Source organism: Nyctibius grandis, chromosome Z, assembly GCF_013368605.1.
Source record: "Nyctibius grandis isolate bNycGra1 chromosome Z, bNycGra1.pri, whole genome shotgun sequence".
NCBI classification, from domain to species: domain Eukaryota; kingdom Metazoa; phylum Chordata; class Aves; order Nyctibiiformes; family Nyctibiidae; genus Nyctibius; species Nyctibius grandis.
In genome coordinates, this window is record NC_090695.1 from 9,359,075 (window position 1) to 9,383,463 (window position 24,389).

Here is a 24,389-nt window from a genome sequence, read left to right on the forward strand (position 1 = left end):
TCTGGCCAGGGCACGGGGACAAGGGAAGGGGCTGGGAAGTGGCCACCATCTTGCTGGTGAACGGAAAGCTAATGCTCCGCTTTCCAGCCCCTCTGACACCCGGACAGAGCATCACTGTCCACACATAGCCATGGCGTCAGTGACCTCCAGGCAAAAGGCTCCCATGGATGTCCAGAGCCCAGCACCAACACCCTGCTCCGCTGTGCCCCAGCACAGAGAGGAGAAGTCAAAGGGGAAGGCAGCAACGGCAGGAGGCCAGGCACACGGCTCGACTCTCCTCTCTGCCTGGAGGTTACCGTGTCCGTGTTTCCTCCTGGGAATGGCCCTGGCCCGTGACCTCCCTTGAACTTGTCCTATTTGGCACAAGCCAAAACTGTGTCAAGGAACCAGCTGAGCAGTATGGGCGATTACAGGGCCATGCTCAGGCCAATCAGTTACTCAGAGAGGTGTAGCCTGAGTTACTGCTGGCTTGAGGGTGGGTAGCCCCTTGCAAGACCTGCCTCATGCTTGGGCATCTGGGAGAATAAGCAGGACTCCACGGTCTCTGCTTGGGACCAGAGAGCAGAAGTGGCCGGGAGCATCTCTCTCACCCATGCTGCAGTGGCCAGGGTGGGATGTGTCCTTGCCGATCAGAAACTCAGAGCTCACAGGGGAATGGTTCTCCACCCTGATACATTTCTTTCCTCCAGAAGGTTTTCATTTTGTCAGCTCTGGGACGGGTAAGGAAGCCAGGGCAAGGCTGAGGATGTAGGTTTGTTAATATAGGGTCTCTGGGGTGGACTGTACATGTGGGTTTGTTCTGTAGGGTTTCTGGCAGTCACTGTGCTGAGCTATCCATGTCCTTGCCAGCTTTTCCCTCCACATTGCTGTGCTGCTTTTGAGTTCCTCCATGCAGCAACGTCAAACCGTGTAGATCAAAGGGCAGCGATGAACCACAGGTGAAGGCTCTTTCCAAAAGCCATATGCCAAGACCCACTGAGCACTCTCAGCCCTGCTCCCTGCCCTGCTCTCCTGCAGCTGGTGCTGTGGGTCACAGGGCTGCTCCCACCAGCTCAGCCGAGGCCAGTCCTGGGCAGTGCTCTGATGCGGTCCCGCTCAGCCCACCCCTGCAGCCAGATCAGGTTCTGGGCATCTCAGCTCCTGGTTTACATCTGGCAGAACCACAAGCACTTCAGGGACACTGCGCTGTGGCTGGGGAGTATTACTAATAACCTGGCAAGGGGCAGGAGATGGAGCAAGTCTGGCACAGCCTCCTGGGATGATTGTGGAGCTGCTGAGAGCCACATTGCCGAAGGCCAGGTCAAGAGGGCAAAGAGCAGCTCTGTTACTTGCCAAGCAGCCTTGGAGGATGGGAGCATGGCAGGTATTGGGAGATAAGCTGTTCAGGCTGGTTCAGGAGCAGGGTGGGAGATGCTGGAAGTCGTAGCATTGCCCCTACCTGTTTGGCACAAGATGACCTGCTCCTGGTGACCACTGAAGCTCTCTGCAGTGCTGGTTCACTACAAGGATGTAGTTGTGCACACAGGGCTGCATGTCATATCACCGTGGGTCACAGCTGGTGCAGGCACGACCAGAGCTGCCTGTCCCTCCTTCTCAGAAGTGGTGGTTGTTTTTTCTTTTTATCAGTGTCCTCAATGTTCTCAAATTCACAACACACAGGGCTTCCAGCAGGTACACACTCAGCTGCATTCTGGCATCTGCTGCTCAGTCCCCTGCCACCCTGTTGTGCACCCTGTCAGGGGCACCGGGGCTTGTTTGAGGAGAAGCAGTGTAGGAAGCTGAAATCACCGCCCACCACTAAGAGACAGGGATGGGATGCAGATGCTGCCTCCACCAAGGTCATGGTACCAGCATCCAGGCGTGAGAAGCATCGACAGGAGATAACAGGAGGCAGTGAGCAAACGCTGCCAGGTGCTGCGCTGACTCTGCTTGTAGGAAATTAATGACACAACAAATATTTGCAGCCCTCCTGCTGCAGACAGCCCCACATTGGCTTTGCAGCTGGAGTGCTGGGGAGGGAACGGGGAGGGGCGGCACTGTGCCTGCACAGCAGGGACCTGACCAGTCCCTGCTGGCAGCTGGACACGGGCTCCTGCAGCTTGCAGCCATGGTGCTGGGCGCGGAGGACGCATGGCCCTGCGCTCACTGAGCTCAGCAACACACAGCATGCTGGGAAATGTAGTCCTGCTGCATCACCTCTACCATGTGCTGTTGGGCATGACCAGACTGCACATGAACCACTGGGGCTGGGACCTTCTTCCATGTACTCTGGGCTCCTCATACTGACCAGGCCCCCCAGCAGGTTGCAACAGACCCTGCTGTGCCTCCCTCCCCTGCTTTCTATGGGGCAGAAGAGGGAATGTTTGTGAGTGACTGGCCCCCTCAAAAGCAGGGAACTGAGGAACATGCAGGAGCACAGATCTGCCGGGTGATGTGTGGTAATGTGGGAAAAGAGCAGAGGTTGTCAGGGGACAGGGGTGAGAGGACACCTGGGACCAAGAGGCTGCACCCACATTCTGTGAGAAAGCACCAAAGGGTGTAAGTCATTTGAGTCAGCCGATGCTCCTTGTCCTGATCACCTCTGGGTCTGCACAGCCCCTTCAGGTTGGAAAACCCTCTTACCACAAAGGCTTGTGCCTGCTCTGGCAGAGCTTCACACACTCACTCCCTGCAGCTGTCCCTGGACCCCCCCGCAGCAGCAGTCATTGATTTTCCTGAATGTTTGCAGAGAAGAAGCCTCAGGTACAGACGGGCTCTGACACATGCGTGCAGAGGAGGAGACAGTTCCAGGTCTGACTCCTGGGCTCTGAGCACCGCAAGCCTTCGGTCAGGATGGGTTATTGTTGCCTGATCCCAACCAGAGCAGTGCTGCAAGGACCTGGTGCTGCAGGTGCTGGCATGGAATAGTGGTGGGGGTGAAGCAAGAACCAGGCTTTCTGTGTGGAATCCTACCTGCGCCTCTCACTGCCCTGCACACAGCCTGGCCACCCCATGGCCATGGTGTGCCCTGATCCTTACAGGACACCCCCCAGCCCCTGCACCTCTCCAGCACTGGCCTCCCTGGCCAGTTCGAAGTCTCTTGCCTCTGCTCTGCCTGGGTGATGCACCATCCCCAGCAGGCAGGGAGATGTTTGTTAATCACTGAGACTTATCCCCATGAGAGGGGGAGGGTGCAGAGCCCAGATGGAGGAGGACACAGGCTCCCTCCTCTTCCCCCTGCAGCTCTCCAGGAGCAGAGTACAGCCAGGAAGACCTCCTTTCTTCTCTTTGTCGCTGGGGCTTGAGGAGCTTAATTCGGGGTTTGCTGCAGGCTCAGCCCAGCCTGGCTTTGCACCCAGCTGCCCAGAGTGTACCTGCCTGCACCACGGGAGGGATTTGGGGCACTGGGGACCTTTCACCATGTCTCAGCTCAACACTGCTGTGCCAGGAAGGAACAAAGCATGGTGGAAACAGCACAGCAGCGTTACCAGCGCTGATGAGAGAAGGGACCGTAAATCCTGCAGCAGCAATTTCCACAGTCAAGGCTGTCTCCGGGGCTTCAATTTATCCGTTACAACTTAATTGGATGTAAACCCAGTCACTTGTAAGCAGCAGAAGCCCTGAACAGGCAGTGGTCCTGAGCTTCTCTCTGCAAGATGCATCACCAGGACTCCCCATCTCTGCTGCAGTGCCTTGACCCTCAGGGGGCTGCTGCTCACATGCACTCAAGGGAAAGCGAGAGGCAACACTTGCTCTCCTTCTGGTCCCAGCTGAGCTGGCTTTGCTTCTCTCAGCAGCTCCCTACACCACTGAGGATCTGGAGGTCACTGGGCTGTGGGTGCAGCAGGGTGCTCAGATTTTGGGTACCGTGGCTGAGCCCAGGCAGGCAGGCAGGGAAGGCATCTGCTGCCATCTGAGCAGCTGCAGCTGGCAGTTGTGGTGGAAGGGCAGAGCCTGCAGCCTCCAGACCTCACATGCAGACACTGGTCTCTCCTCTGCGTGACCATCACAGGAGGCCCATGAAGCTGCTGCTGCTGTCATTCTGTCGGGCTGTTGTCAGCAGGACAGACACGTGAGGCCCCGGAAGCCTGAGAATGTGGCGTGTTGCGCAGCACAGTTCCCCACGGCTGCAGCAGCCCCTGGCACACACCATCAATCACCCTGGCAGACAGAGGCACCGGGCTGGAGCGGTACTGGTGATGAAAGAGATGGCTCAGAACACACAAGACAGGGACTGACAGAGCCCTGTCCCCAGGCTCTGCCTCTCCACATGTAGGAAACTTGCCTTGAACAGACCCACTCCCTTCTGTGGACAGGGAAGAGCAGAAATACCAGGCATTTCCAGGGGGGGACAGGGGGCTGCTCCCACTATAAAGAAGTCAGAGGCTCAGTTCACCTGCTCTAGACCACAGGGTTATTACCCCTCCTGGGACAAGGAAGAAAACCCAGGACTCATGGTCCATGGTGTCTTCGCTGTGTTTGGGGGCACCTGGAGCTGAGCACTGACCAAAAAATGCCATGCCAGGAGACACTCCACGTGGCTGATTTTCCCAGCAGGGAGAGCAGCTCGAGTAGTGCAGGGCATGAGAAGCCAGCCATACTGCACAGGGAAACAGCTGGAGCAAAGCAGTCACGGGGCAGCTGCAGTGGCAGGGCAGCGCAGGAGGGTTGTGGCAGCACCCAAGGAGGCAGCTGCAGCAGGGCTGGGCCAGCACGGGCCGGTGGAAGCCAAGGAGTGCAGCAGCAAAATGTGTGGGACAGAGCAAGGGCAGATGCAGATGCAGCGAGTCCCTGGGCAGGAAGGACAGGACAGATCGGCCTCAGAGCAGGGAAAAGGCCTGGGGGGGGAGCAGGAAGCAGGAGGAAACAGGGGAGAAGTGGAAGAGCTCAGGAAAGGGAGAAACATGAACAGATGCAACAGCCCCCTGGATGCCGTCCGGGCATGGGTGGGTGCACAGCAGAGCCCCACATCCACAGCATCCATCCAGCCTGGTGATGGCTGTGAGGAGACATCCGAGCCTGTATCAGCAGGGCCCATCCTGGCAGCAGCTGGTTGTGTGAGGGAATTGGAGCCATGACACTGTATGGGGTGGGGCTGGCTATGTGGGGAGATCAGATCCCCACATCCTTGGTCCATCCACTCAGGGAACTGGGTGCTATGAGGAAAAAGAGAGTCCCGCAGCTACAAGGAGCACCCAGGCAGAGCACAGGGGAGAAAGAGAGTCCTGAATTTACAAGGTGCATCCAGGCGGGACCCGGGGGAGAAAGAGTCCCACAGCTACACGGAGCATCCAGGCAGAGCCCGGGGTAGGGGCAGGTCGGGGCAGGGTGTCCACGGGGTCCGTCCCAGCCGCGCACCGGGAGCTCAGCTCCCCACAGCCCGTGCAAGCGTGTACAGAGCCGCCCGCCCGGCACCCACGGACCCTGCGGCGGCCGGTGCTGGCGCCTGCGCGCATCAGGGCGTGCGGGGTCCCCGCCGCCCGCCGGTGCGGGGCGGGGGGCTGGAGCGGGTCTCGGTGGCGGCGGCGGCGGGTCCCAAGGAGTTAAGGGCTGTCCCCGCCCCGGCTCCGCCCCGCCGGTGCCAGCGCTCGGGGCGGCGGAGGCGCAGGGCCGGGCAGCGGGCGGGGGTCGGTGCTGCCGAGCCATGAGCGCCGTGAACCCCGCCGCGCCGCCCGCCCCGCGCCGCCGCCGCCGTTAGCATCTCCCCGGGGGGCCGGGGCGGGTGTGGGAGGCGGCGGCGCCCCGGCCGCGGGGTTGCCCGGCCGGGGATGTGAATGGCGCTGGGGGTGCTCGGCGGGACCGACATGGAGTGGGAGAAGCTGCCGCGGCGGCCCGGGGAGGGCGAGGGGGAGGCGGCGGGGCCGTGGCCGGGCTGCGGGCGGCTGCGGCCCTCCTCCTACCGGGCGCTGCGCAGCGCCGTCTCCACCCTGGCGCGCATCGACGACTTCTACTGCGAGAAGATCGGGGCCGGCTTCTTCTCCGAGGTCTTCAAGGTGTGCGGGGCGGACGCGGGGATGGCGGCCCCCGGGGCGTGCCCACGCAGCCCGGGGGTGCGGGGAGGGGGTGTGAGGGGTGTCTGGGCCACCGGCCCCGGCGGCTGGGCGAGGTCGGGACGGGGGGGGATGCGAGGGGGTGCCGTGCGGCGGGGACCTGGGCTGCCGGCGAGCCCCGTTGTTGCTACATCCCTCCGTGCTCTGTTTACAGCCCGGGAGGGCTCAGCGCTCCGAAGCGCTGCGGCGTGGGGCGGGGGGGGGTCGGGGCACTTGTGGGGTGGTGGGCAGCCCAGCCCCGGCGACCCCTGTCAAAAGCCTGGAGCCCCGAACCGCCAGGCCCGGGGTGTGCCTGTGGCAGGGGATGCAGGCAACGTTTGCAGCCGGTCCGGGGTGATTTCCAGCCTTGCTGGGCCTGCTCCAGCCTGCGCTGGGCAGGTAGATGTGCGGGACGCCCCACGGGAGCTTCCCGAAGGTGACCGGGTCTGGGAGAGGGGTGTGATGCTGCAGAGCACCGCGGGGGCTGGGGCTCGGAGCTGCCTTTGTACCCCGTCCTCTCTGCGACTGCCAGAGCAGAGACGCCCGTGTGTGGCCCCCTCCCTGGTTAGGGTTGCATGGGTGCTGGTGGGGAGCTCAGGGTCCCACCAGTGTGGCAGAGGTGTGTGGTGACAGTACCCTGCCAGCCCACTCAGTAGTGCCAGGGGCTGTGCCCTGCCCTGCTGCCACAGCCGCCTCTCCCCATCCAAGGGGAGGTGTGTGCACGTCTTGTTTTCGTCCTCGGCATCACTTGAGGTGCCACAAGCTGTTGGGCAAGGACTGCCCTCAAAACCGTGCTTCTAGTGGCTTTACCCCCCTCAAAGAGCAGCTTAGGGCTGGGCAGGACCCTCACTACCTCCCACCACAGTCACTGGGGCCTCAGGCAGCGCTGCGCTGTGTCTCCCTGCATGGGACCATGCCCACATGTGCAGCACACCTGGGCATCCACGTCCCAGCAGGACCCTGGGGTCTCTCTCCAGCCCCGCCACCACTCCCCACTCATCAGGGAGACCCCCAGACCCAGCTCCTCTGCAGCCACAAGAGAGCTGTCCTGCAAGGGGCCATGGCAGGCATGCAGAGGGGTCCCTCTCCTCCATGCTCCATCCTGCCCCTGCGGAGCCATGGCCTTTCTGCTGGCCAGGTTCCTGCTATTGATCTCTGGCCTGAAGCGTGCGGCAGCACCTAGGAGCAGAGGGAGGCATTTAATAATGTCAGGCGTGGATACGGCTCTTTAATAATGGATGCTGCCATGTCTTGGTGAGGCCACGGTCTTCCTTGCCTTGCTGTTCCTGTTTCCCCGGGCCCTGTGGGAGCCACAAATGCTTCATCTCCCACCCATTGTTCATATTCTTGTGGGGCCACTCACATGTAGGATTTGGGGGAGCGGTGGAGGTTGGGCAGTGGGAGCAGGATCAGGCGGCAGGAGCCGACGTGTGTGCATGCCGGAGAGGAGGCAGGGGCAGGAGGAGGCCAGATGGGGCTTTGTGCTTGTGCGGTGGGTTGCATCCAAGAGCTCAGCAGGATGGTGGGGCAGGCCTGGGATCTGAGCTGGGGTTTGGCTGCCTGAGCTTGCGAGGAGGATGGAGCTTGGCAGGGCAGCGCAGGACCCGTTTTCCTCCCACCTCTCTTGTTCCTGTTGTTCCTTTCCCTGGCTGTGGGCACCGGCGGCTTCCTCCTCCATGTGGCTGCTGGGTCCTGCCTCATTCCAGCCTTGGTGGGCGTGGGGGACAGGGAGGGGACCTGGTCGTCTCTGTCCCTAGGCAGGTAGCTCAGCCCTGGTGTGCAGCCGAGATGGGGCCAGGCAGGGTGCTGGGGTACCGGCACGGGGTCTGACTGTGTTCCCAGTGTTAAAGCCAAAGGGCTCGGTGTGTCTGAGCCCTGGTGTCCCAAACTCGCCCCTGCGTTGAGCCTTATCCTGCTCCAGCCAAGCGCTTCTCTCGGAAAGGCTGTCCAGAGCAGACAGGAGACACGGGTGATGAAAAGCTGCCCTTTTCCCCAGGGATTGCTCCCAGCTGATCCCCTGCTGTGCTGCACAGCTGGGCTGTTTCCCTCTGGAGCAGCTGGTTCCGGTTGCCTTTCCCTGTGCGATTTCAGAGGTGCCAGGCCCACCTGTTTGCTTGGGTACGTGGACACTGCAGCGAGCCGCCTCTCCATCTCCAATAGATTGAACAGACTGAGCTGGGCGTGTTTGTGCCAGACATTTTCTCCAGCCCTTAAACCACTGTTGCATCTCTTCCCCAAATGCCTCTCTTACTTTCCCATGTGCAATCTGCAGCAGACACGGGGGCTGCGGGCAGTGTTATGGCTTCGCTCTCCCAGCGGCTGTACCCGAAGGTCTTCGCTCGTCCTGCTCTACACCTTATGCCCCGCTATCGCGCATCCTCTTGAGACGCTACTTCCCATGGTGCAGCCCTTCAGTGTGCTCAGCCCAGCGCCCCATTTCCATGATGCCGAGGCGGGGATTAGCAGCTCCCAGCAGGGACAGAGCTCCGGAGAGGGCTTTGGTGCTGCTGCCGCCCGCCCATCTCTGCTCGCTTCCCCGCCAACCTTTGAGATTTTGTATTTACTCCCAATTTACCAGTGCAACTAATGACACAACTCCCTCCCTCTTATCTGCTGCCCTTCATCAGTGGACCTTGCCTTGTTTTACAAAGGAGGGTGGAGCGGCGTGACACAGATGGAGAAACTAAGGCAGGCGGGGAGGAAGTGAATTTGCCAAGGTCAGCCAGCCGTGGTGAGGCCGGGAGTAGCCCTGGTCCTGCTGTCGCCGCTTGGAAGCCCCGGGCACTGGAAACACGTTGTGCTGACTAGCCCAGGACCAGCCGGCACCTCTCCTGTGCTGTCACGGGGTGTGCTCCCGGCTTGCCCATGGGGGCTGGCGATGCCCTGGCTCCCAGTCTGCCTGTGGTGCTGCATCTGGGAGTGCGGGAGGTGAGGGCTGCTGATGCTCAAGTGTTTGTCAGGAGCGGGTGCTGTGTGCCCTGCTCCTTTTGCTTTCCCAGAAGAAATCTGTCTTGGCCGATTCCACGTTTTCCGCGTGATGAGCAGGTTTTTCAGTCCCACACAGTAAAAGACCTGTTGCGCTACTGGGATTCCCGCGAGCTGAGATGCCGCTGTGACAGGCAGCTATGGGATTACTGGCAGCGTTGCTCGCTCCCTTACCTGCCCTCCCGTCTTTCCCCTCTGGGCTCTCCAGGGAGAGGGGTGCAGGATGATGTCCCCGTGTGACTGTGCCTTGCCTGCGCCAGGCTGGGGCAAGGGGGCATGAGCTGAGGGGGGTGATGTGTGAGCCTGTCCCCAGGGTGGGGTGCAGGGGGGCTGGCTGCTGAGACCCCCAGGTGGGGGGACTAGTGGGGGAGGGGGCATCACCCCATGTCTAGACGGGAGTGCCAGCTGCAGGGAGGGAGCAGGCCGTCTGCTCGCTCTGATTAGCATGCTCTTTAAATAAGACTCTAATTTCCGCTGTTAAAAGAGCTCAGATCCCTTGTGCCCAGGCTGGGGCCGCAGCCAGCCCCATCCCATCCCCCAGAGCTGGCAACAGATGGGACGGGATGGGGACCGACACGCCACAGCACCCCGGCTCAGCCGTGGTGCCCCCACGAAGCACCCAACAGAGGTGCTGGGGGGCATCGGCGAGTGGTGCGGGCTTCCCTGATTCCTGGGTAAGGGGCTGACAGCTTGTCCTCCCCCCCGCACCCCGGCACGGCTGCCTGGCTGAGCTCAGCTCCGGGGAATGCGCTGGGATTCCTGGGCGCCATGCCAGAGCGTGGAGGGGCGAGGGGGAACGCCGTCCTGCCCAGGGAGGCTCCGCTGCCTGCTGACTCCCCTGGACGGCGGCAGGGAAGGAAACCCGCTTAGCACGGGGCTGCGTCCCACCGGGGTCCTGGCTTGCTCCCTCCTCTGCAGCTGGGGCGCTGGGCTGGTGCTAGCACCTGGCCAGACTGGGTAAACTGGCCAGCGCATGTGGGAGGCCCTGGGAAGCCCAAGGGAGCATAACATCTTCCCTGCCAGCCTGGGCAGGGGCTGGCCTTGAGCTGCGGAGCACGCAGGGGAGACGGCAGGACGGGGCCTCGCAAGCGAGCTCAGGGCGCTGGAGGCCATCAAGGAGGTCGTGCTCCACGTGCGCGGGGCTGGGGCTGTCCTGGGAGCCCGTGGAGCCCTCGCTGCCCCTGAGGACGGGGTCCCAGGGAAGGGCACTGGGGTAGGGCGGTGCTGGCTGGGGGCTCCAGGGTCCTGGGAGAAATCCCAGGGAGGGGCTTTCACCAGACCTTTCCTGCCCTAGGTCGCCTCTCCTCCAGAATTAAGGTGTTAGACGCTGTACAGCTGCACTCAGGCCTGACCCAGCCTATTGCAATAACAGGAGGCTTATTAACGAGGAATTAAGCCACAGGCACATCCTGGCTGTGTGGGGCTGAGCCGTTGCCCGCCGGGAGCTGCTCCCTTACGCAGGGACACTGCTGCTGGCCGGGACCCGGCCAGCCCCACGGTGCATGACCACCAAGTGCCAGCGCCGTGCATGCCGCCCGGCATTCCCATCGTGGGCGCTTGGTGCCGGAGCCTCGCTGCCTGCAGCCGTCCCGGCGGGGCTGAGCCTGCCTGCGCCGTCGAGCCGGGTCCTGGCGCCTGGCAGCTGCCGGTGCCAGCCAAACCGACCGAGCCAGTCCTGCCAGCCCCACGCGGCGTGGGAAGGGAAGGCAGAGCTGCCGCCGGCGAGCTGAGTCGGGAGCGCTGGGCTTTGCTGGGCAGCACACAGCGCCAGGCTCTTGGCAGGGCTGGGGGGGCCCACTGGCCTCATCCAGGCTCTGGCTCCCTTGGCCCCTGGCTCTGTGGGCAGCTGGAGTGGCCAAGGGAGACTCTGCCCACCCAGCTTTGGCCAGGCAGGTCCCCTCCTTAAAGCCCGCACGGCCACCAAAGCCAGGCCAGGAGCCCCATTTCTGTGACTGGTGCTGCCTCCAGCTGCCCCATGCGTGGGGATGGGGTGGGGATGGCCCTTGCCCTGCCCGCTGGTGCAGGTGTGGGCAGGGAGCCCTAGGACACCGGGATGGGGCTGGCAGCGGTGCCAGGCACTGCAGGGCAGTGATGGGGTGGGGTGGGCTGGGCGGTGGGCATGGGGAGGACACGGGGTGCCATTAGATGGAGTGCCCTGGTTGCGCAGGGGCTGGAGCTCCCCTCAGCAGGGGCTGTGCCGTCACCCTGGGACGGGCTCTCACCAACCCTAGGCATTTTGTCCAGTGCTCAGCGAGGAGGAGACATGGGGGGAACCCGTCCTCCCTTCTCCTCTCAGCATGGTGTGGGGCCAGGTTGGGGGCCCGTAGTGGCAGGTGTCTGGGGTGTCCCCTCCTAGCCTCGGGCAGGGGGTCCCGGCTGGCTGGCTGGAGCTGGGTGGAGGTGACGCAGATGTCACCGGAGCAGGATGCCCACGGGCAGACTGCTGCTGAATTATTCAGAGACTCTAGGTGAACTCGATGAGCTGGGGGTGGCACGGCAGGGTTGTTGCCTCTCGCTTCTGTTCTGCTTGGGGTTGGCCTTGGTGCACCCAGACGTGTAGAGCGATCTTTATAAAGCACTAATTTCCCCCCAGGCCCTTTGGTGGGGGGGAGCTGATGCACATCCCCTGGGTCTTGGGTGCTGGATGGGTCCCCATCTCGGCATGCACCCCAGGACAACTGCTCCCCGAAGCGACACCAGCCGAGGGGTGGGAACAGAGCCCCGGAGGGCCCAGCACACCAGCCTCCCCCCGCTGCGATGGGAACGGGGCTGAGCTGCAAGCAGGGTGCGGGGCACCCGGGACCCTGCCTCCAGCCAGCCCCCGCTGTGTTTTGCCTGGGGAGCTGATTCCTGGGGAGGCGGGGGGGATGTGGGACGGACCAGGGGCTGGGACCAGCGCCGCAGCCTCAACCAGCATCGACTAAAAAGGAGAAGAGCGGGGAGCTGACGGCAGCGCCGAGGAATGCCTGCGCCTCCGTGCACAGCTCGGTGTGTGCCGGGGGGCAGCTGGGATCCGGCTGGGTGTCCCCCTCACCGCCTGCTGCTCCAGGGGGGTCCTGTCCCACCCCCAGCACCCGCTCAGGAGAGGACCCCCGGCGCCGGTTCGGCCGCCCCAGTGCAGCGCTGAGGCAAGGGATCCCGTGCCCGTCCCTCACCCCGCACGCGCCGGGGGGCTGCAGAAGGACGGGGGTGTCCGTGCTTGGCCGCGCTGCCAGCTGCTGTTCCTGGCGGAGGGCCAGGCCCCCGGCTCGCATGACAGTGTCAGGCTAAATATACAGCCTCATCCGAGTGTTGTGCCCCACAGGGCTGCGGTCGTGCACCCGGGCAGTGTCAGCCACCCCCAGGGCCGGTTTGGGGGTGCTATGCCCCCTCTGCCATCTACCCCATGCCGGTGGGGTCTGGCTGAGTGGTACGGACCCGAAAAAGCTCTCCCTGGTGCACCCCAATCCTCCACCTGCCTGTCCTCGCAGCAGGGCTGGAGTCACGGCTTGCAGGAGCTGCCGTTGCCTCTCCGGGAGGGCTGGGCAGTGTAGCGTGGTGGGGGGACCGCAACAAGCAGGGTGCCCTGGGGAGGATGGGGCTGTGCATCATCGGCACTGGGGGCCCTTGGGGTGTTGCTGTGCCAGGAGAGACACCCGCCCCGCCCTCACCCTACCAGTCCCTGGGGTGCCCCATGCCTCGGGTGTGTGGGGTGCTTAGCTCCTACCCCGAGGGCAGGGGTGGGTGCCGGGTGCAGGCTGGAATCTGGGGGGGCTGCAGGGACATGCGGGGCTCAGCCACACTTGCACCCTCCTCTAGGTGCGGCACCGCCAGTCGGGGCAGATCATGGTGCTGAAGATGAACAAGCTGACCAGCAACCGGGGCAACATGCTGCGGGAGGTGCAGCTGATGAACCGCCTCTCGCACCCCAACATCCTCAGGTAGGACCTGCTGCCATCCCAGTTGCTCCCCTTTTCCCTAGTCTGGGGGGTCTGGAGCTACCACTGTCGCTGGATGAGCTCCAGGGGCTGGTCCCCACCACAGCCACCCTCAGGTCCCCTCTGTCTCGCAGGTTCATGGGGGTGTGTGTGCACCAGGGACAGCTGCACGCGCTGACGGAGGTGAGAGCAGGGCAACAGCCGTGAGTCATGGGGTTCCTGCAGGCCTGGGGAGGGGATAGTGATGGCTATGGGGACGCTTTCTCAGCCCATGGCACATGTGCAGGGCAAGGTCTACTGGGGGGCTGTGCCGCAGGACGGCTGGGGGATGCATTGGGATGAGAGATGGACATCCAGCATTGTGGGAGGGAGGGGGGTGCAATGATGCGATGGCCTGGCTCTTCCCGTCAGTACATCAATGGTGGGAACCTGGAGCAGCTGCTGGACAGCCCTGTGCCCCTCTCCTGGTCCATGCGTGTCAAGCTGGCCCTCGACATCGCCCGTGGCCTGCGCTACCTGCACTCAAAGGGCATCTTCCACCGCGACCTCACGTCCAAGGTACGGGATGCTCCATTGCCCCTGTTGTCCCATACCCATGTTGCTGCCCCAGGCATGGCCGTCTGGGGAGCAGGAGGCTGTGCTGTGCTGGGACATCCTGGTAGCGGAGGCTGGCCAGGCAGGGCTGGTGCAGTCGGTGTGACAGGAGTCCTCCTGTGCCCCCAGAACTGCCTGGTACGCTGCGAGGCCAACGGCTACACGGCTGTAGTGGGTGACTTTGGCTTGGCGGAGAAGATCCCCACATACAGGTGCATGGGCAGCATCCATCCCCATGGAGTGGGGGGTTTCCAGCCCGCGTGGAGCAGAAGCTGGGGAGGGATGGACATTCGGGGTGCGGCTAGAAGGACAGGGATGGGGGACGGTGGGGGTGGTCGCCAGTGGTGGGGTCTTGGGGACAGATGGACACATTTGGGGCTGGCTAGGAGGCCGTGAAGAAAGGGATGATGTGGGTGGGGAGAGATGAGTTTATGCGATGCATGGAGGAGGCTTAGCCCAGGAAGGGAGATGGAGATGGTGATTCGGGCTGCCACAGCGGGAGGATGGGAGATGGGAAAGGGGCTGCGGGCAGCCCCTGATGTCCTTCCACGTCCCCCAGTGAGGGCAGCGAGAAGGAGCCGCTGGCTGTGGTGGGCTCCCCATACTGGATGGCGCCTGAGGTGCTGCGAGGGGAGATCTACAACGAGAAGGTGAGGCTCCGTGGCTGCCGTGCACGGGGGTTTATTCAAGCTTGCGCCGCTGGCAGTTTGCAGGGTTTGCAGCCCTGGGGGCGGTGGGGAAAACGGAGGGGAGGAACCGGGCATCCCTCAGGTGGTGAGGTGGCAGGGCCCCTGGTGGGCTCCATGGGGAGGAGGGAGGCTGTGGGGTCACAGAAGGGTGGACACGTCGTCTTGGGGCTGCAGGGTCCGCCCCCGGTGACTCCCTGCTCTCTGCAGGCCGATGTGTTCGCATACGGCATCATCCTGTGCGAGACCATCGCTCGCGTCCCCGCTGACCCCGACTACCTGCCCCGCGCTGAGGTGACTCCCTGGGATGGGGATGGGGAGGGAGGGCAGCAGGGCTGGGGCTGCTTTGCCAAACAAGGCGGACCATGCTCCTGCGCAGGGCAGAGCGCGCTGTGCAGCAGCTGCCCCGCATCTCAGGGCAGGGGTGCTGTGTCCCAAACATCTCCTGGCAGCACGTGCTGCTCCCCCGGGGAGGGATGCTCCCTACCAATAGCCCGTCCTTGGAGCCCAGAGTCAGCCTGGGTGGGAGAAGGGGGTGGTAGCATTCAGAGAGCAGGAGGGATCTGTGTCCCAGTATCCCCCAACCTTACCCCAACTTGGGGTGACCCTGGGGTGCTGCCAGGTCCGGAGCAGTCAGTGTGGGGAGGGGGGACAGGCCACCCTGCATCCCCTAAGCTGTGCGGTGCCCCAGGGGACCCAACCTCACTCTTCCTCCTTTCCTTGGTGCAGAATTTTGGCCTGGACGTCACCACTTTCCGCACCATGGTGGGAATCGACTGCCCGACGGCCTTCCTCCAGCTCGCTTTCCACTGCTGCAGTGTGAGCCTCCCATCTCAGCCGGGGCAGGACGGGCAGGGAGCTGCCTTTGCTGGGCAGGGCTCCCTGGGGTGCTGGGGGAGGGGCATGGAGCTCACTGGTCACCCCTTCTGCCCACAGATGGAGCCCACCTCCCGCCCCTCGTTCCTGGAAATCACGCAGTGCCTGGAGGGCATCCTGCAGCACCAGCTGGGCACAGAGGGCACCGGGACTACCCTCCTCGGCAGCAGGGAGAGCCTGCCTGCGCCTGGGACGGCGGCCACGCTCAACGGTACGTGGGCTCCCCGGGGACAGGCAATAGGGGGGATGCAAGGAGGGGAGATGTGGGGTGTCCCATCCTGCCCCAGCAGCCATAGGGGAAGGAGACAGGGGTTGCATGAGGTCTGCAGCTTGGGGCAGGTCACTGTGGCCCCCCAGGGTTGCACACGTGGGATGATCATAGGACTGGAGCACCTCTCCTATGGAGACAGGCTGAGAGAGTTGGGGCTGTTCAGCCTGGAGAAGAGAAGGCTCCGGGGAGACCTTCCAGCAGCCTTCCAGTACCTGAAGGGGGCCTACAGGAAAGTGGGAGAGGGGCTTTTTACAAGGGCATGGAGTGATAGGATGAGGGGGAACGGTTTTAAACTGAAAGAGGGGAGATTTAGATTAGATATTAGGTAGAAATTCTTTCCTGTGAGGGTGGTGAGACACTGGCGCAGGTTGCCCAGAGAAGCTGTGGATAACCCCTCCCTGTCAGTGTTCAAGGCCAGGTTGGATGAGGCTTTGAGCAATGTGGTCTAGTGGAAGGTGTCCCTGCCTGTGGCAGGGGGGTTGGAACTAGATGATCTTTAAGGTCCCTTCCAACCCAAACCATTCTGTGATTCTGTGATGACCCGCTCCTGTGCCTGTGCCCAGGGGTAGCCGGGAGGGTGGCTGGATGCGCCGAGCAGTCGCCCCTGTGCGAGCTGGGGACCCAGCACCTGCAGCCGGACCAGCGCCTATCCCGCAGCCAATCCGACGTGTTCCCCCCCAAATCACCCACCCTGCTGCGGCCACTGGAGCCTTACGGTGTGGCCAGGACCAAGGAGACTTTCCCCCGTGTCAACCCCTTCTCCCAGCGTGAGGACCTGAAGGGGGGGAAGATCAAGCTCTTCGACATGCCGAGCAAGTCGGTCATCTCGCTCACCTTCGACCTGCCACCTCCCACCTCGCTCCAGCTCAGCACCCCGGTGACGCCCGATCCCACCGTGGAGGTGCAGTGTGACTTCTCGACCCCCACCGCTGCCCCTCGCAAGTGCCGCTCACTGCCCACCTCCCCCGAGCTGCCCCGCCGGGGGGGCCTGGCGCTGGATGTGGGGTCCCCCCATCCCACCGATGACCCCCAGTCCCCCTCCATCCTTCCTCCCCAGGCTTGGGAACCAGCCTCCCCCCCCAGCCCCGGGGCAGAGGAGCAGATGGACTGTGGCCCTGACAGCCCTGAGCCGCCACAGCCCCCCCCGCCGCCCCCCAGCAGCAACTTCATCCGCACGGTGTCCTCAGGCGCCCGACCCTGGCAGCCGGAGCTGCGAGCCCCCAACGGGCTCCTCTTCAACAACAACCACGTGGTGGTCAGCAAACCCCTGGCTTGGGGCAGCGGGCTGGAGCACGGCTTCTCCGAGCTCAGCATCCCCTGCGCGGCGGCGCTGGAGCGGACGGAGCGCACAGCCATGCTGCCCGGGCACGGCTCCGGCACCATGCTGGAGCAGGACGAGGTGCTGCCCTGCCCCGGCTGCTGCCTGGGTCCCCTCAGCTTCAGCTTCGCCTCCATCTGCCACCGGCCAGCACCTAGTCCGCCCCGATACCAGAACCTCAACTGCGAGGCCAAGAGCCTCCTCTGCCACGACCGGGGCCACCACCAGAAAGCCCCGGGGCCAGTGCTGGCGGAGCCCAGCCTGAAGCTGCCGGAGGCACAGTCCTAGTGCTGGGGACCCCTGGGGAGCGGGGCTGTGTCCAGCCGCCCCTCGGACCCCCCTGCGGCCGCAGCGCCGGGCAGCTGTGGGGGCCTGGCACGTCCCTGTGGTCTGTCCTCACTCGCTCCGTGCTTGATGGCCACTGGTGGCTGTGGTGCCCCATGCCATGGGTGCCGTGGTGCTGCCCAGGCATTCGGGTACCCATGCCACCAGGATCGGCCTTGGGGATCTGTGAGGAGCCCCGGGGGTGGGCTGGGTCCCTGCCGGGGACTGAAGTGCAATAACACCCCTGCCCCGAGCATGCTCCAGTGCTGCCCTGGGCGGCAGGGCTGGTCCCCCACGGGGTCCCCGGGGCTCAAACCCTGGATGCAGGACCCCTCTTCTCCAAGGGCTCCCCAAGGGTGTGCGATGATCCTACTCCTCTGGGAGAACTAGGACCCCACCGCAGCCCTCCAGGCAGGGTGGTGAGCGGGGCTGGGCTGGGGGGTCAGTGTGTGTATGTGTATGTTGGGGGACCCTGTGGGGCTGGTGGGTGTCCCCATGCTTCCCCACAAGCGTGAGGAGCGCAGGCGGTCCCTGACGCAGGGAGAGGTGTGCAGGGAGCCGGGAGAGGGGCGATGCCCATGGAGTGGTGCACGGGGAGGATTGCCAGTGCTGGGGTTGCCCATGGCCTCCCAACGCTGAAGGCTGGGTGCTGAGCCGGCACGGTGCCTTGCATCCCCCTGGCACACCAGGTTGGGAGCAGGGTGGCACTCTGGCACTGGGGGGAAGGGGCTGGAGGGGAACGTGGCCAGGCTGCCCGGGCCCTGGCAAGGGTGGGAGCCGGCTTTCCTCCCTCCCACACAATGCACTGGTGAATGGAGAACTCTTGTGTTTTTTATTATTAATAATAATAATTGCTAGTAATATATACCCAGCTTATTTAAAGTGTTCAATAAAAACTGAATGTCCTAGCCACTCAGGCTGACGCTTCTGTGTCTTGGATGCATGTCGGACGTGGTGGGGAGCTTGGCCCCAAAAGGTTGCATGGGCTTCCCTGGGGCTTCTGGGGAGCTCCTCGGGGACCACAAGCCAGCCTGGCTCAACCCAAGATCTCCGTGCCCCCAAAGTGGTGATCTTGGTTGCAGTGGCTTCAGTCAAGTTCCCATTTATTATTTAGGTTCTTTGGGTTCGTGCCCTTGAGTCCGTGTTTGTGGTGGTACACAAGAAAGCAAAAAGCAGACTAGCTGTGTCTCTTTATTGCTACAAAGTGGGTTCAGCCAGCAGGCAAGCCGGGCGGGGCGGGGGGGTGACACGTGCCAGCTCCAAAAAAGCCTGCCTTTAACACCCTTTTGCTCTTCAAGCAAGCTAATTAACGTAGCAATTAATCAACTATATATGGCACAGACGACCCCATAGTAAACTGAGAGCATCTTCGCCTGGTTGAACATGACTTCCTCTGCTCTTTCCTGGCTGCAACCTTACATCAGGGCTATTTTGCTTAATCTTCGCGTGTGCACGTGTGTAGTAACTATTTAAAGTCCTGATGACTTATCTCACGAAGCGTCAGTCTGCTGCAAGTGCCAGAGCTGCTTTTGCTTTTGAAAGGCGCCATCACATCATACAACCCTAAAGGTCATTGCTCTACTTTCTAATTAGCAAAAAAAAAAATAACCCAACCGCCAGCACAGGCACCGGCTGGTTCAGACGCAGCTTCCCTATCTGGGTGCTGAGGCTTTGCCGAGGCTTTTCCTTGCTGGGTTGCCTGAAAGCTGTGGCGAAGCTGCTCCCATGATGGGGCCAGGAGGAAAGTCCCTGCTATGGGGAGGGGACCTGTCTGGGTGTGGGTCTATGCTGTCCCCCGCTCCCGTGTCCGTGCGCGCCAGCACCGCAGCTCGCCCTGTGTCGGGATGTCGCGTGGCTGCAGTGCTGAGCGTCAGGGCTTGCTCCGCTGTGTGTCTGGGTCCGGGCTTCCCATCGCACACCCGCCCCTGTGCTCAGGAAGATGCAGCATACCCCGTGCAGGTGTGGGGCTGAGCTGTGGGGCCCGTGCTGCTCTGCTGAAGCACATCAACTGGGGGAGAAATGGCCACTGCTGCCTCCCCCAGCCAGCGTGATGCCAGAGCATCACTGGGCATCGCTGGGAAGGACCTGGGCAGCCCATGGGCAAGGGTCTGCGAGAGGGAAGGGGGTTGTTGGCACGGATGAGGCATCCCAGGCAGGGGTGCAGCATGGCTGAAGCCGAGGCGGTGCGGGGTGCAGGTGCTGCAAGGGAAGACAGGGGGTGAGGGTGAGGTGCCGCCCAGCCTCTACGTCACCCGGCGGGGCTGGGAAGGCAGCTCGCAAAGGGGTTTCCCCCATCTTGCCCCTTTGCTGCACCACAGCCTGAGGGGGTCTCTTGAGAGACTGCAGACCAGGGGCTCCCATGGCAGCAAAGGGACGGGGGCAGTCTCTGCCCAGAGCAGGGAGGTGCCTGCATCCCTCTCCGTTTCCAAGGGAGGAGGCCAGCGTGCCCCGTGCAGATGCCCAGGCTCCCCGCTTTCCTCCTCGCACACCCCACAGGCCCCGCACACCCCAGGGCTCGTCGGAGCCTGGCACGGGCACACTCACCGCAGCCGTGCTGGGGTCAGTGCCCATCACCCCATGAAGGGGGAGCTGGGCCCTGCTGCCTTCTCGCAGATCCAGAGGTGCAGGTCGTCAGGACCGCTGCACTGGGTGGGTTTGATGTTCCCACGGCTTATTATGGCACAGGACCCGTTCGACTTCCACTGCCATGGCCTGGGTGGGGAAACGACACATCAGGGGGCTGCCATCGCCCTATCCACCACCCCCTGCCGAGGCAGCCACGGCTGCTGGTGGCTTCCTCTTGTACACGCACACGGCAGGGTTTGAATGCCGCCATCAAAGCGTGGATCCCCCAGTCCTCCCCTACCGTTTTCACTGGCTGAAGCCTCAGCCAAGCATCCCTGCCCTTCCTTGGGCAGGCTGAGGAGCCCCTCTGCGAAAGGTTTGCATTGCTTGTGGCTCCCCTCAGCCTCCCACCTGCTTGGATCTCAGCCTGGCTGCTGGGGGATATTTCATCCCTGCATCGCCCAGCGGTGGGGAGAGCCTGGTCCCTCCCGAGGGCCTGTGGATGGCCGGAGGTGCTGCCCTGGGCTGCTGGGCCACGGTGGGGGTGCAGCCCCCCACGGCGGGGCTGAGGATGGAGGGGCAGGCAGCGGGCAGGGGCTGGGTACCCAGCAGCCGGCCAGACGGGTCTGTTCCTCCCCACTGCTCTCAGACACCACAAGAGGAAGCGGTGGTGAGCTGGGGAGGGGGTGCATGTGGTGGGGAGGAGCCCTGGACCCTCTGCAGGCGGGAAGGCTTGATTCCCCCTCGAGGAGGGGACCAGGGAGGCACGTGGGGGATAGAGGTGGTGCTCAAACGCTTTGTCTAGACCCCAAATAAAACTTGCAGTTTCTTTTGTCCTCTCTCGCTGCCTTCTGCTCGCGCATGCCCTTCACATGCCCCCCCCACCAAGTGTTGGCTTTCCATTTTCACGGCCTCTAAGCATCTCACCACACCATTGCATCCACCTCCCCTCCGCCTCAGCTGCTTTGATGCTTGTGCCCAGGACTAGGTACCAGTGGGATTTAAAACGCTTCCTACAGCTGTGCTGAAGGAGAGGGGGTTTTGGCAAGAGGCTGTGCTTCCGGGTACCTTTCGTAAAGGGAGCCATCCACCCAGAACCAGGCATCTGAGACCTCCTCGCCTTCTGGGTCCTCCTCCTCCAGCCAGCCATACTCGTACCAGGGGAAGCTGCTCTTCTGCAGCCCAATCCAGTATGGGATGTCTGCGTTCTTCAGGAAGGCCTGGGGGAGGAGAAAAAGGGCCTCTTAGTGGCTTTTCCATGGTACCTACATGCTACAGTGTTTGCAGGGGGTGGTCATCGCCCCAAGGAGCCCCTCAGGCTGGAGCTCCTTGGGGCAGGATGGCTGAGCAGCCTTGGTGCCCTTCTCCAGCCTGGGCAGCATCCAGGGGTGCCAGAGCCTCTCTGCCCCATGTCCACCACCAGCCGTGTGCTCCAGATATCAGCCTTGCACCCTCCAATGTTTCGGCAGGCCAGGGGCCCCCAGAGTGGTACTGGCCCACCTGGGGAGCCCAGGGCTGGATGGCCAGCTCCTGCCCTCAGCTTCCCCAGCACCCTACCGGCACGGTCCAGCGACTCCAGGATTTGGTGACCAGGAGCTGAGAATATTTCTTCTCGCACTCATCTCTGCTGTCCTCCCACGTCTTCTTCTCCGACGAGATGAAGAGGCACTTGCCCCTGTACAGCAGCCAGCCTGAAGGGCAGCAATCTGGGGGCAGGGGCATGGCTCAGGCGCTTAGCCAGCCACAGATGCCCTGGCGGGGGCCAGGGACAGCCCCACGTCTTCCCAGAAGACATCACAGGCTCAGCCTCTGCTCCAGGCATAGCTTCAGCCTTTGGAACATGCTGTCCTCACCATGTGGCCAAAAAAGCCAGTGCTTGTGCCTTGGCACTGCACCTGCTGTGGGGTGCCAGTCCCCTGGGGCACCCATCCCTGCTCCACCGTTGCCCTACCTATAGCTGTGCAGGAGCGCAGGACGGCCACGGTGTTCTCGCTGTTGTTGAGCTTCCCCTGCACCTCCTGCACCTCCTTCTCCGCCTTCCCCAGCAGGCTCCCGACGCGCTCCAGCTCGGCACTCAGGGTCCCCAGCTCCAGCCGGCTGCTGTTGCCCTCCCGCCACGCTCGCTGCAGCTCCGCTCTGGCCCGCGCCAGCTCCAGCCGCGTCTGCTCCAGGCTCTGCTCCCGCACGCTCACCTCCTGCGAGAGGCGGCCCTGCTCGGCCGCGTGCGCACGGGACGTGTCCTGCAGCCTGCGGGTGACCTGCCAGTCTGGGGACAGGCTGGGTGAGCTGGGGCGCGGCGGTGGGACGGCCCGGGCAGGGGAACACGGGACTGACCCTGCTCGGCGGGGGTAGGATGGGCAGAGCAAGGCAGGGAGGTGTCCACGCTGGGTGGGAAAGGATGGGAAAGACACGGCAAGGAAGTGTACAGTCAGGGGCTGGGCAGGACCTGGCAGAGGAGAGCAGGGCAAGGGTGTCAGAGCAGACAGGAGCAGGGCAGGGTCAGGGAGGATGCAGCAGTACAAGGCTGGGCAACACCGGGAAGGGAGAGGAAAGGAGTAGAAATGGAGAACGAGGTGGGGAAGGTGAGCAGTGGGAGGCAAGGGAGGCACCCATGATGTGCGAGGGATACAGGCCGGCTTGTGGCAGACAGGGCAGAGGGACCCATCCGCGAGCAGTGTGCGTGGGCAGGCCTCTGTCCACCCTCCCTGTTCACACGCCCCAGCCCAGCTGCCTCCCTCTCTCTGCGCTGCCCAGCCACCCCCAGCCCCAGAAGTGCCCATGCCCCTGACTCACAGCAAGCCCCCAAGGCCATGGTGGTCACCAGCAGCAGCAGGCAGGTTGCCAGCAGCCCCACAGGGATGCACCACCACCGGGACCAGTGCCCTGCAAGACACAACCCACCAGAAGCATCTCCTGGCAAGCTGGGAAACCCCTGGCAGCCCCCAGACCTCCTGCAGCCTGATGGCAGAGGTGGCACAGCATCAGTGCTTCCTCTCTTCAAGGGTGGGAGCACGGGCACCCCGAAACATCACGCTCTACCCACCCTAGGACCTCCCGGGGTCCCCTGGGCTCCAGCTGGGCACTCACCTGGGCTGGGCTGGTCCCCATCCCCGTCCTGCCCCACTGGCGCTGGCTGCGTGTTCTCATAGGGGCTCTCTGCCTCGTCCATGCCGAGGGCTGTTGGAGGAAGGCAGGGGAGCGTGGCTGAGTCCACAGCTCTGGGCATGGCAGGGGCATCATGGGGGGTTCTGCAGGGTCTCACCTGCCTCCAGTGCCTGGCTGGCCATACTCTGGCCCCCCATCACCTTGGCAAATCTCAGGTCCGCATAAGGCACGCTCTGGGCCATGTGGGCAAGCGCTGGGCAAGCCCTGAGCCCCGCTGGCTCCCACCCTGCCCTTGGGATGCCTTTCTGGGGTGGTCCTGCTCCCCAGTGATGGCGCCGTCTCTCGGGGGTGCAAACGAGAAGTGCAGCCAGCGCCTGCAGAAGCAGAAGTTTGCTCTGAGCTGTAGCAGATGGGACCAGCGAGGCACGGCTGCGCAGACCAGCACCCTCTCATTGGTCCCAGCACCACTGGCCCGTCCCCTCCCACGCCCCAAAGGTGCTCATGGTCCCCCGGCGCACACGGCAGGGCCAGGGCAGCAGGGCCTTGTTACGACCTGGTCCTAACTAGTTGATAAATCCTTTGTAGCAAATTAAGGTGAAACGACAACGAATAACTGGTATGAAATTAAGAACAATTTATTAATACAGGGAAAGTAGCACGGTCATAAGTGTCTTGGGTTTCTAAAGGTATTGAGGAAAGAGAGAAAAGGAGAAAGAGAAGGAGGATAGAGAATATGAGAGAGGAAAAGAGATATCAAAGATATCACCACCCTTGGGTCCAGCAATGTAAGTTGTTTGTAGAGCTGGTAAATCGCTTGCAGAGTCGCTCCTCCAATAAATCGCTCGCAGGATTGGTCCTCAGGTGGCTGCGGGATCGCTCCAGCATCCCAGGGGAGAAGGTCTGAATACTTTAGGTCATTTACGTGGGAGATGGGAGAGGGTGGTAACATCCCTCTTGTCTCCCCCCTCCTCTCGCTTCTCATACTAATCGGGACGCCTGCGCTTTGTAGTCTTATATTGTTCTCGAAATGGGTCTGTGGGTGTCTGGTGCTCGTGAGCCCCCCTAGTTGTGGTGTCCACTGTATGACCCCGCTTCAGTGCAAGTGGGGTTGATGCCTTCATGTTACAAGGATGTTGCACGTGTAGGCTGGCCCCAAGGAAAAGATACCATCCTGCCCCCGCAGGACTTATCTCTTCCTTCAGCCAGAGTTGTAAATTACGTGAATTAAGGCACAGCAAAGGTACTGTTTTCCCCCCAAGGCCCTTATCTCTTCCTGCGGCCAGTCTTGCAGGCTTCTGCAGCACCCATCCCCTCCTCCAGCCAGAGTAGTCAAACAAGTTGTTTAAGGCACACAAACTCTGTCCGTCACTGAGGTCAGGGCAGTGGCAGATCAAGGATGGACCCAAATCCTGGGCCAGGGGAGAGCTGGGGGAGAGCAGGGCCAGGCCGGACACAGGAGCACATTGCCCTGGGGACAGCCCTGTGAGGGCTGGAGGTCTTCACGGATGCAGATTTCCCCTCCTGGCCTCTGGGAATGGGAATTTCCCCATGACACATCTTGTTCCGCTGCCCCTCGTCCTCTCCCTGGTACCCTCCGAGAAGACCCCAGCTTCGGCAGCACTCCAAACCCTGTAGAGAGTTGCATAAAGCAAAGACACCCACTTTGCCTTCCCTTCCCCAGACTACAACCCCAACACTCGCAGCACCTCCTCCTCCACCCTGACCTCCAGCCCCTCAGCA

The 24,389-nt window shown here is 62.8% G+C and overlaps 2 protein-coding genes across 4 annotated transcripts; one reads left to right on the plus strand and one right to left on the minus strand.

Moving 5' to 3' along the window:
* The first annotated feature begins 5,583 nt into the window (after positions 1 to 5,583).
* TESK1 (testis associated actin remodelling kinase 1) lies at positions 5,584 to 17,901 on the plus strand. 3 transcript variants are annotated; one of them, XM_068423694.1, is made up of 11 exons: positions 5,584 to 5,972; positions 12,792 to 12,913; positions 13,045 to 13,093; positions 13,322 to 13,468; positions 13,634 to 13,716; positions 14,064 to 14,154; positions 14,401 to 14,484; positions 14,920 to 15,009; positions 15,127 to 15,277; positions 15,901 to 16,238; positions 16,395 to 17,901. In XM_068423694.1, the coding sequence occupies exons 1-11, from the start codon at positions 5,754 to 5,756 to the stop codon at positions 16,941 to 16,943; spliced, it is 1,923 nt and encodes a 640-aa protein (XP_068279795.1). In that variant the 5' UTR covers positions 5,584 to 5,753; the 3' UTR covers positions 16,944 to 17,901. The 3 variants fall into 3 exon arrangements, with proteins under 3 accessions (XP_068279795.1, XP_068279794.1, XP_068279796.1); XM_068423693.1 differs by having other exon boundaries at positions 15,901 to 17,901; XM_068423695.1 differs by lacking the exon at positions 5,584 to 5,972 and adding an exon at positions 12,284 to 12,402 and having other exon boundaries at positions 15,901 to 17,901.
* Positions 17,902 to 19,549: 1,648 nt separating this feature from the next.
* CD72 (CD72 molecule) lies at positions 19,550 to 22,891 on the minus strand. Its single transcript, XM_068423716.1, has 7 exons — positions 22,807 to 22,891; positions 22,584 to 22,721; positions 22,338 to 22,427; positions 21,496 to 21,810; positions 21,102 to 21,250; positions 20,613 to 20,764; positions 19,550 to 19,691 (listed from the first exon to the last, which is right to left on the minus strand). Exons 1-7 carry the CDS (start codon positions 22,889 to 22,891, stop codon positions 19,550 to 19,552), a joined length of 1,071 nt encoding a protein of 356 aa, XP_068279817.1.
* Between the last annotated feature and the right edge of the window lie 1,498 nt (positions 22,892 to 24,389).